The sequence below is a fragment of the Eretmochelys imbricata genome, chromosome 14, assembly GCF_965152235.1.
Source record: "Eretmochelys imbricata isolate rEreImb1 chromosome 14, rEreImb1.hap1, whole genome shotgun sequence".
Taxonomy (NCBI): Eukaryota; Metazoa; Chordata; order Testudines; family Cheloniidae; genus Eretmochelys; species Eretmochelys imbricata.
In genome coordinates, this window is record NC_135585.1 from 3,402,700 (window position 1) to 3,413,810 (window position 11,111).

General features: G+C 63.2%; 1 protein-coding gene across 1 annotated transcript; it reads left to right on the forward strand.

Annotated features, from left to right (window-relative positions):
* The first annotated feature begins 1,701 nt into the window (after positions 1–1,701).
* BTBD17 (BTB domain containing 17) lies at positions 1,702–6,893 on the forward strand. Its single transcript, XM_077833864.1, has 3 exons — positions 1,702–1,795; positions 4,607–4,883; positions 5,813–6,893. Exons 1-3 carry the CDS (start codon positions 1,702–1,704, stop codon positions 6,891–6,893), a joined length of 1,452 nt encoding a protein of 483 aa, XP_077689990.1.
* Positions 6,894–11,111: the final 4,218 nt, after the last annotated feature.

The window sequence follows — 11,111 nt, forward strand, 5'->3', positions numbered from 1 at the left end:
ACGTTTTTAATGATGAGAATAATTAACCACTGGAGCAATTTCCGCAAGGGGGCCCGGTCGATTCACCATCACGGGCAATTCTGCAATGAAGATGGGATGTGTTTCTCAAAGCTCTGCCCTAGGGATTGTTGTGGGGCAGGTCTGCAAGGGGTCAGACGAGATGATCACAACGGTCCCGTCTGGCCCCGGAATCGATGACTCTCTACCTCCCATCTTGGTTCAGGCTGAGAGCTCAGTTTGGGGGCAGTGTCTGGCACAACGGGGCCTCGGTCTCAGTTTGCTCCCGTAATACACATAACTAAGTAGGAACGGAAGGGGCCAGGTGGCCCCCAAGCCCCTCTCCCTGCTCAGCTCGCAGCCCCACCGGGTAAATTGGTATCTACTCGTTACCTGGCACTCACAGGGCACTCACTGCTCTGCAGGCAAGGTACGGCAAGAAGGGGCCTGCCCCATTGCCCCAGATGGCAGGGAGAGGGCTAAACGGTGGAGACCCAGGTGCCTGGCTGGCGGGTCTCCCAGGGCGCAGCAGAGGGGGACAGTTAGCCATGAGGGGTGGAGGGAGCGAAGGGGGCTGCGGGTGAGGTGGGAGCTGAGTGGTGTGGGTCTCCTGGGCACTGGAGTGGAGCTGGCCGTTGTCGGAGCTCTGTAGACATCTGATGAGCCGCAGCCAGACTGAGAGAAAGCTGGACTTTCAAATTAGCCACCAAAATGCCCCCCCCCGATGCCAGGGAGAAAGCAGTGCCATGACGGCTGCCGGCGCCAGCCCCGAGATGTGATCCATGTCCCAGCAGCCTGGACCGAGCGATGGACCCGCTGCGCTTTGCCAGCCGCTCCGGCAGGACACGCTCACAGGAACGGCAAAGCACCTTGTGCCAGCAGCTAGTGGCCCATCACCCGGACAGGCTGGCATCAGGCCGCCGTGGCATCCATCACACCCCTCTCCCAGGTGCGCAGTGAGGAGACCCGTCTGCACGTCCCGGGCCCTTTTCTACCCGGGCCTGGGAAGGCGAGTGCCGTGCGACACCAGCATGCTGGGCACAGTGCAAACATTCAGCCGCCATGGGGGGCCAATTCCTGACCCTGGTGTAACTCTGGAGCGACTCTGCTGACTCTGCTGGGGCCGATTCCTTCTGACCATGGTATAAATCAGGAGCAATGCTACTGAATCCAAGGGGGGCCAATTCCTCTGACACCAGTGTAACTCAGTAGTGAGGCTACTGACTCCAAGGGGGCTGAGTCCCCGTGACCCCGCTGTAAATCCGGAGCGACTCTGCAGACTCCGATGGGGCCGCTGCCCCGTGACCCTGGTGCAGACGGGCACTGGCCCCTCCAAGCCCGCGGGGCTGCCCAGGCAAGCCGTGCCCACGCCTGGCGAGCGCACAGAGCGGAATCAAGTGGGAACACGTGTGGGCATTTCGTGGCCCGCGCTCCTTCAGCACAGGCTGCCTGGCGCTGGCGGGGGGTGGGGTGCCCAGGGCGCCCCAGCCACCCCGGGGACAAGCTGCCAGCGGGCGGGCGCGCCACCGTGCTGAAAGGGACTCAATTCACCATCTGAAGCGGTTTCCTTGGTAACAGCTGTTGTCCGTTTCCACCAATCAATGGCGCGGGGCTGGGAGGGTCAGTGTCCTACATAAAGAGTCAGGGAGGCACATCACCCGCTCAGTGCAGGGCTGATTCCCTTTGCCGGGTGCTGGCAGAGCCATGGCTGGGCTGCTGGGGGCCAGGCCGGCCGTGCCCCGGCAAGGGGGCTGCAGCTGGGCCACCTTGCTGCTGCTCTTACTCCCCGTCCAAGCAGGTAAGGGAGGGCGCCAGGCCGCTGAGCAGTGGGGGCAGCGCCGGGGACTGATGGGGGGCGGGGGGCCGGGGTGGGGCAAAGCAGATCGCTCTGGGGAAGGGAAAGCGGCTGGGCTGGCAGCTCTGCACAGCCAAGCCTGCTCTGGGTCCACAGAGCAGCCGGAGCCTGGGGCATCCACCTTGACCTTGAAGTTGCAACTTGGGCCATTCAGCTCTCAGCCAAGACCCTGCCCTGATGGCGCCCTGGGGTGCTAGCACCCCAGCTAGGCCCATTGGCGCGGCGAATCCACCCCAGGACGGAGCGGCCTGGCCCCGAGCTGCGGTGGGACGGGAACAGCCTCTCACCCCCCCGGCCTGGCTTGCAAGCAAGTTGCTAATCCCCACCCTGTTGGGCTTAGTGGGGAGCTCGTCTGTGCGGGGAAGGGTAATCCGCAGGATAACCGCCCACCATGTGGATTTAAGAGCTATAATAGCGGGCCAAATTCACAGCGGGTGCAAGCGGCTCCGGCTCCAGAGAAATTGAGGCAATCGTGCCTGCCACATAGGCCAGTGCCACGGGGCTGGGTGCCAGGCAGAGGGAGCGAATCCAAAAGAAGTGACAGGCCCTGCTGTTGGTGCTCAGAGGCCATGCCCAAGTTGGGGGCATTTCCTGCTCTCCGGATAACAGCCACAAACCCAGTCGCCGCTGGCTTTTCGGGACGGATCCACAAACAGCGCAAGTTTGCCAGAAGTGGCAGCTCTGGGCGCTGTCCCTTGAAGAAGCGATTCCTCCCCCGGCCCAGCATTTCCCCCGTTCCTGGCTGGGCAGCAGGAGCAGGAAGCTGCTGGAAAGCAGTGAAGTGAAACTTGGCTCGGCAGCTGGGTTTAATTCATCCCCTTAGCGAAGTGGCAGCGTTTTCATTGAGTTAATGACAGGCTGCGAATCAGAGTCAGGGTGGCTGGGAGCCAGCTCCTTGGGCTTAGCAAATAGCCACTCTGGTAGCCAGGGCCTGGGGAACCTCCCCCATTAGCTGGGATCACCTCTAGGGGAGCAGGCTTCTGGGCTGCCCCGGCACCCTGGACAGCCGGCGCTGGGGGGCAGCCGAAGTGTGTGCCGTGCTCCCAGTCGCTCCACGGGGTGGGTGGCCAGTGAGCCAGTGGCCAAACGCAAGAGACTGGGGGCCTCTGGGAACAGGCCAGCTGCTTAAGCCGTTTCTTCTTTCAAGGGTGTTCCCAGCGGCTCAAGTGGGCCACCCAGGGGAAGGGCTCAGCTGTGGGGCAGGGAGCGGAACCGAAGCCCCTGAGTCGAGTAGCCTCTGGCTACCGGGCCTGGAATATCCCAGCCAGCTGCCAGCCCTGCGCTGGCCTGAGCTAGCTCCGCGTGGGTGGGGAGCAGCGTGTCCCTGGGCCAGGGCTCGGATCCTGCCCTCCTGCGCACACGTTACTCTGATCTTCTAGGCGCTGTTTTGGAGCCAGGGGCCCTTCAGCCCTCAGGGGGAGAATGAATCCGCAGCAAGATGATAACGTCCCAGGGCGGGTTTCTCCTCCCACTGCCCCATGAGAGACCCCTGATCAACACCCGCATCAGGGCCTGCGATCAGAGCCAGCTGGGACCCAGGCCAAGCTCAGGAATGGAATGGGTCATGATGGTGTCACGGAGTCCCTGGGTGATGCTCTGGAACTGCTCCCCATGAAGCCAGGCAGGACTCTGGGGAAGTCTCCTTTCTGTGAGCAGCCTGTCTGCAGGACACACAGCTCACACGGCTTCCATCTTCCTGGGTCTGACCTCGGAGCATTCAGCATCCTCTGCCCCTCCGTGCGCTTCCCACAGTGAGTCAGCCCAGGTGGGGTCGTGGGGAAGCCAGAGGGTCCTGCACCCCAACTTCGCAGTCAGACATGACTCTCAGCCAGCCAGTAACACAGAGGTTTCTTAGACGACAGGAACATGGTCTAACACAGAGCTTGTGGGTGCAGAGAACGGGACCCCTCAGCCAGGTCCATTTTGGGGGGCAGTGAGCCAGGCAACCCCGTCTGCACTTCATTCCATGTCCCCAGCCAGCCCCAAACTGAAACTCTCTCCAGCCCCTCCTCCTCTGGGCTTTGTCCCTTTCCCGAGCCAGGAGGTCACCTGATCCCTTTGTTCTCCAACCCTTTAGCTCTCACCTTGCAGGGGGGAAGGGCCAGGCCATCAGTTGCCAGGAAATAGGGTGTCGGCCATTCTCTGTGTCCAGACCCCTGCACACCCCTGCCCTCCAGGGCTCTGCAACGATCATACACCCTTACCCCACCCCCTAGATACTTAAGAACTGCATAGGGGAAACTGAGGCACCCCCACACTATTCAGAGGAAACATTAAGAACAGTCCCATTTCGTCACAGATGGCTCTTTGTCGTTCCTCTCAGGGCACCAGGGGGGTGCGGGCTGAGTCTTTCAGGGCTGGGGAATGGCTGGATGAACTCCCGGGTCTCTTCCGGGCCTGACTTGGGGGTGTTTGTGTCTCACCTGAGGGAGCCGCAGAGGGGCTGGGCCAGGGGGCCGTGAGCCCTTTGCGAGCTGTGCAGAGAGGCTGTGGGTTACAGCACTTTGTGTCGGGGGCCCGCAGCACCCCCATCACCTCCACTACTGTGCCCACAACCCCTCCTCATTCCCTGTGCCCGTCCTCCTCCCAGCCCCCTCTCCCCGCCCGTCCTCCCCCAGCCCCAGGTGCCGTTCCCAGCCCCCGCCAGCCATCGCCACAGGCTGGCCTGGCACGCGCTCTCCAAGAGCGCCCCGCGTGCCTGCCCCCTGCACAGCCCCTGGCCCCGCAGTTCAGCGGGTCTGTCCCCCCGCACAGCCCAGAAAGCGGATCTCAGCGGCGAGGCTGCCGGGGCCACCATGAACCACTCGCAGGCGCTGATCCACCGGCTGCGGGAGCTGCTGCAGAACGGCAACGCCAGCGACACCCTGCTGCGGGTGCGCACCCCCGGCTCCGACGAGGTCAGGGTCTTCCACGCCCACCAGCTGCTCCTGACCCTGCAGAGCGCAGCCTTCGAGCACCTCCTGCACAACCAGACCGCGGTGACGCTGTACGAGCCGGCCGACAGCGCCGCGCTCTTCGAGAAGTTCATCAGGTGTGTGTGTAGGGGGCTCTGATTGCCCTGGGCAGGTGCGGGAGGGGGGCACTGACACCCCTGGGCAGGTGGGGTGGGGGGAATCTCCTCCCCCAGCTGGGGAGAGGCTGGGCACAGGGAGAGCCGGACAAGCTCTATGCCAGCCACAAAATGAGCCAGGAATATACTGGCAGAGGGGCTGAGAGAAGAGAGAGGGAGGGAGGGCATCAGGGCTACAGGGCCCACGCTGCCAGGGAGCTGGGGTCAACCCCTCTCCGGGGAGCTGGGCAGAGATACCCCAGACCACACCAATAGTTTATTGAAAGATCAGAGATTATGCCAAAGAGACCTAAGGCTGGGATAGCAGGGGCTGTGGGTCGGGACTGAGGGGCACCGGCAGAGCTGGGGTGGGGGGACCCAGGGCTGGGATAGCAGGGGCTGTGGGTCGGGACTGAGGGGCACCGGCAGAGCTGGGGTGGGGGGAACCCAGGGTTGGGATAGCAGGGGCTGTGGGTCGGGACTGAGGGGCACTGGCAGAGCTGGGGTGGGGGGGACCCAGGGCTGGGATAGCAGGGGCTGTGGGTCAGGACTGAGGGGCACCGGCAGAGCTGGGGTGGGGGGGACCCAGGGCTGGGATAGCAGGGGCTGTGGGTCGGGACTGAGGGGCACCGGCAGAGCTGGGGTGGGGGGGACCCAGGGCTGGGATAGCAGGGGCTGTGGGTCGGGACTGAGGGGCACCGGCAGAGCTGGGGTGGGGGGGACCCAGGGCTGGGATAGCAGGGGCTGTGGGTCGGGACTGAGGGGCACCGGCAGAGCTGGGGTGTGGGGGACCCAGGGCTGGGACAGCAGGGGCTGTGGGTCGGGACTGAGGGGCACCGGCAGAGCTGCCCTTCCCAGTTAGGTGTGGGGAGAGCTAATGCTGGGGGTGTTGGGTCACTCTTTGCGCCCAGGTACCTGTACTGCGGGGAGATCTCCATCCTGTTGCACCAGGCCATCCCTCTGCACCGGCTCGCTAGCAAATATCGCGTCTCCACGCTCCAGCGCGGGGTGGCCGAGTACATGAAGAGCCACCTGGCCAGCGAGTCCAGCCAGGGCCACGTGGTCGGCTGGTATCACTACGCGGTGAAGATCGGGGATGTGGGCCTGCAGGAGAGCTGCCTGCAGTTCCTGGCCTGGAACCTCTCGGCCGTCATGGGCGGTGCCGAGTGGGCCACGGCGAGCGCAGAGCTGCTGGGGCTGCTGCTGAAGCGCTCCGACCTGGTGCTGCACAGCGAGCTGGAGCTGTACACCGCCGTCGAGGAGTGGGTGGGCCGCAAGCAGCCCGAAGCCCCCGTGACGGTGCAGCTGCTGCGCTCCATCCGCTACGCCATGATCCCCCCCGGCCACCTCTTCCACCTGCAGAAGCAGTCGGCGGTGATGGTGCGTCACTACGGCGCCATCCAGGACCTGCTCTTCCAGGCCTTCCAGTTCCACTCCGCCTCCCCCCTCCACTTCGCCAAGTACTTCGACGTCAACTGCAGCATGTTCCTGCCCCGCAACTACCTCTCCGGCTCCTGGGGCGCCCCGTGGGTCATCAGCAACCCGGCCCGCGATGACCGCAGCACCAGCTTCCAAACGCAGCTGGGCCCCAGCAACCACGACGCCAGCAAGCGGGTGACCTGGAATGTCCTCTTCTCCCCGCGCTGGCTGCCCGTCAGCCTGCGCCCCGTCTACGCGGACTCTGTCTCCGGAGCCATTCAGTCCATCCGGATCGAGGACGGGCGGCCCCGGCTGGTGATCACCCCGGCTATGACCAGCTCCGACTTCGCGGGCGTCAGCTTCCAGAAGACCGTCCTGGTGGGGGTGCGGCAGCAGGGGCGAATCTTCGTGAAACACGCCTACAGCTTCCACCAGAGCACGGACGAGCTGGCCGATTTCCTGGCACACGCCGACCTGCAGAAGCGCACCTCCGAGTACCTGATCGACAACTCCCTGCACCTGCACCTGATTGTCAAGCCCGTCTACCACTCGCTGATCAAGGTCAGGAAGTAGCCAGGTGGAAAGGTGCTGGGGACTGGCTGCTCAGGGTGACCCCCGTAGCCTGGCGCGCTGGGCCTGGACCATGGAGGGGGCGGCCTGTGCCCCGCCGCGCTGGGCCTGGACCCTGGAGGGGGCGGTCTGTGCCCCGCGCAGAGAACCGCTGAACTCACAAAGCTGGGGGTGGAGGGGTTCCTAGATAGAAGTGAATTAAAGCAGCGAGATTGTTTCCAGAGATGTTCCTGCAAGGGCAGCTCCACCCCTTCCGACTTCAGGGCCCCTCTGAGCTGGGCGGGGGACGACCATGATGCCACGTCTCCCCCAGGCCGGGCTCTCAGGGTGCTGCGAGGGTCAGAGCCTGCGGATACAGGCAAAGGAAGAGGTCCCGCCCCTTGGAGGACACTGAAAACCAAGCCCCTGAGTGTCTCCCTTCAAAATTCAATCTCCACCCCCCCTTTTAAAGCTAGTTCTGTTGTCCACTGTGTGCACCCGCCCCCCAGCTCCCAAGAGGGTCTGACGCACGCTGTCACTCCAGGCTTCGAGCAGAGAGGGCTTGTCTGCACTGGCAGGATCCGCCGTAGGAACCAGCCGGGTCCCCACCCGACACTCACACGTGCTCTCCCATCACTGGCTCTCTGGGTGTCCCTCCAGGCCAGTCATCCCGGCTCCCGGCCAAGGCAGGCGGCACGGTGGGAGTCCCAGCCTGGCAGTGCTAGGGCAGGGCACCCAGGTGGGGGTAAGTGAGCTGGTCGAGGGAATTCAGAGCGTTCCCCAGGAGGGATTCGCCCACTCGGCTCCCCCGGTTCTGCTGCACCTTCTGACCCAGCTGAGCCACTCAGAGACCCCCATGCTGCAGCACGGGACAGCCCGACACTGGGAATTCCCAGCATGCGTTGCATTCGCCTCTCCTCCTTCCAGGGACCTGACGGACAGACAGACACCAGCTGCTTCTCTTTGTCCAAGAGGCCCCAGGCATCGCCCGGGAGACAAATGCCACTTACACCAACTTCCAAATAAACAGCCGAAAAAGAGCCTCTGGGTGGTGCTGCTTTCAGGGGGGCTGTCTTGTAGCATCGCGGACGTTCCCTCTGTTGGGATGTCCCTGAAACACTGCTCACAACAGGTAGCAGGGTGACCTCCGGCCTTCTGCCCTGGGGGCTCACAGGCCCCAAAGCCAGAAGGGACCATTATGATCCAGTTGTCACGGAGTCCCTGGGCGATGCTCTGAAACTGCTCCCCATGAAGCCAGTCAGGACTCTGGAGCAGTCGCCTTCCTGTGAGCAGCCTGTCTTCAGGACACACAGCTCACACAGCTTCCACCTTCCTGGGTCTGACCTCGGAGCATTCAGCATCCTCTGCCCCTCCGTGCGCTTCCCCCAGCGAGTCCGCTCAGGCGGGGCTCCTGGGGAAGCCAGGGGGTCCTGCACCCCAACTTCGCAGTCAGACGTGACTCTCAGCCAGCCAGTAAAACAGAGGTTTATTAGACGACAGGAACATGGTCTAAAACAGAGCTTGTAGGTGCAGAGATCAGGACCCCACAGCTGGGTCCATTTTGGGGGCAGTGAGCCAGACAACCACGTCTGCACTTCACTCCATGTCCCAGCCAGCCCCAAACTGAAACTCCCTCCAGCCCCTCCTCCTCTGGGCTTTGTCCCTTTCCCGGGCCAGGAGGTCACCTGATTCCTTTGTTCTCCCACCCTTTAGCTCTCACCTTGCAGGGGGGAAGGACCCAGGCCATCAGTGGCCAGGAAACAGGGTGTTGGCCATTCTCTGTGTCCAGACCCCTGCACACACCTGCCCTCTAGGGCTCTGCAATGATCATACACCCTTACCCCACCACCTAGATACTTAAGAACTGCACAGGGGAAACTGAGGCACCCCCACACTATTCAGAGGAAACATTAAGAACAGTCCCACTTCGTCACACCAGTCTGACCTGCCTAGCCTGGGTCAGAGCCCCTCGCTCAGGGACTCCTGCCTGGAGACCGGCGCCTCTCTCTGGTTCTAACAGTTCCCACGATTGTGGGGGCTCTGAACAGCGGCAAGCTTCGCTGAGCCCAAATTGCTTCCAAAACACCCGGGTCAACGTGGCCCAGCTCATGCTCCAGTGAACATGGCAAACACTGGGCAGCGTCGCCTAGCACCGCACAGCTGGGAAGGGGGCCTGCCTGGAGAGAAGGCTCATTTACAGAGGGGTAATAAATGATGAACAGATGGTTTAGTTAGTGGTTAAATCAACTGTCAGGATCCAAGAGGCTGTTTATAACCATGTGTAACGCCTCCCATCGCCGGGCTTCCGGAGCCACATGCTAGCCATGGCTGCTAGTGTCTAACCGGGAGTACTAGTTATTAACCCTTTATACCCAGAACCTTGGTATCAAGCGCCCCGCCAGCAAACCCCGCCCCGAGACACAGGGAGAGGTGACCAGCCAAGACACAGCGGAATTAAATGACTTGCTCAAGTCACACAGTCAGTGGCAGAGGCTGGAGCCAAGCATAGGGCTCGCTGCCAGCCGGCTTGGCCCTCAGAGCGGGCCCGAGCTGGGTACTCGCGCCATCCTCCCCAAAGACAAGGAAAACAAGCAACCGAAGGCTGCAGAAGCACAACTGAACCGGGCCGTAGAATCTCAACAAATCACTTTTAATTTAGCCTTAACAAGAGGAATAAAAAACAACGTTGCCAGGTAAAAACCCCAGGTTCAGAGTCCCTGGACATACCCACAGAGACCAGGGCAGCCCCGCAGCCAATGGGTGAGACCCGGGCGCTGTGCAGGCACTGAGAGCCCCTGGATTGGGCCCAGCAGGGAGCCCCCCTGCCCCAAGCCCCTGTTGCTGCAGAGCTCCCAGGCCTGGCTGGAATCCTGGGCCATCCTAGCTGCAACACAAGGGCCTGATCCTGAGCACTGCAGGCCCCATTGGCCATGCTAGGTCAGGATTGGGCCCTGCCAGGTGCAGAGTTTGGCAACACGTTTTATTTACAGCGTAACTGAGCCAGCACCAGGGCTATTCTCTCCCTCCTCCTGCCTGCTGGCCACGCCAGGGAGATCCCCTCCCTGCCTCCACTCACCCCAGGAGCTGGGAGGGCAGGAGACCATTTTGGGGGCACCCCCTGCCCTCCCCACAAGACACTCGCAGACAATCCTCAGCCGCAGTTGGCCCCGGGGGAGCAGAGCCGGGAGGCCCTGAACTCCCTATTGATGGTGCACACGCACTGTGGGTTTAATGAGGGAGGGCCAGGGGTGCCCCCAGCCGGATTCATGGCCACCAGCTTTCCAGCCACACTCCCTTTACAGCAGACCAGTCCTGCTGTTACTCTGCCAGCAGGGGGTGCTGCTGAGCACTGCGAGACCCTCCAGGGACTGGGAGCTGCAGCTCCTGGGGAGCAAGGGAGTGATACGGGGGACTGGAAACCTGAGGTCGGAGGTGCAGACAGGGCACCAGTCCCCACGGCCTCAGAGAGCTGCAGCATCAACCTGCCGTGCAGGGCACCTGCGGGGGCAGAGCCCTGGGCACAGTGCAGCCGGCATGGTGGGGTAGCAGGCAGGTGTATATGGGTGGCAGCGGTCACAGGAAGCTCTGGGGTGCGTAGGGAGTGTGGCACCCTGAGCCCAGCCCATGCCCGGAGGCCAGTGGGAGGGGTGGGCGAGGCCAGCAGTCCGGAGGGAAGGCACCAGGGCAGCAAACCGCGGGGCTTGAGCTGCATGGGTGCTTGGCGTCCATCCACACGGGATCAGCGGGATGCCCGGCATGCCATTGCCCTCACCTGCCCCACGGCAGCTGGGGCGTGGAGCTGTGAACAGAATGACCAGCTGGGAACAGGCGGCTGGCCGCCAGCCAAGCGACTCTCCAGAGGGAGCTCCCTGTAACCCTCGGCAAGGGGGACGCGGCGGTCTAAGCGCTTCGGATGGAGGGGTAGAGGGAACGTGTCTGTAGGGCTGCGGAAGGGACAGGCCCCAGCAGCAGGGCTGCGGGGCAGCCAGGAGGAGGGAGAGAATCATCGTCCATGAGAACCACGTTGGTAAACCCCTTTCCTCCTGCAGGCCCCAGGCCCTGCGCCGGCTCCACCCAGAGGAGCCCCCATGCGCCCTGCTCTCCTGGCAGTCCCTGCAGCAGTCCCTGCAGCAGCTGGGCATGCCAGGCCGCCAGGACAGTCCTGCCAGGCTTCCCAAGCCCCTGCCCTCCCCGCCCCGAGGGCTGGGCCCTCCCAGTTCAGGGCTGTCTGCCCGCAGCCCG

What these genes read in the sequence shown, in the direction of transcription:
- BTBD17 (XM_077833864.1), top strand. Translation starts at nt 1,702, where the DNA reads ATGGCTGGGCTGCTGGGGGCCAGGCCGGCCGTGCCCCGGCAAGGGGGC. An exon ending in CTTACTCCCCGTCCAAGCAG is followed by an intron (nt 1,796 to 4,606) that starts GTAAGGGAGGGC and finishes CCCCCCGCACAG; the next exon opens with CCCAGAAAGCGGATCTCAGC. An exon ending in CTCTTCGAGAAGTTCATCAG is followed by an intron (nt 4,884 to 5,812) that starts GTGTGTGTGTAG and finishes CTTTGCGCCCAG; the next exon opens with GTACCTGTACTGCGGGGAGA.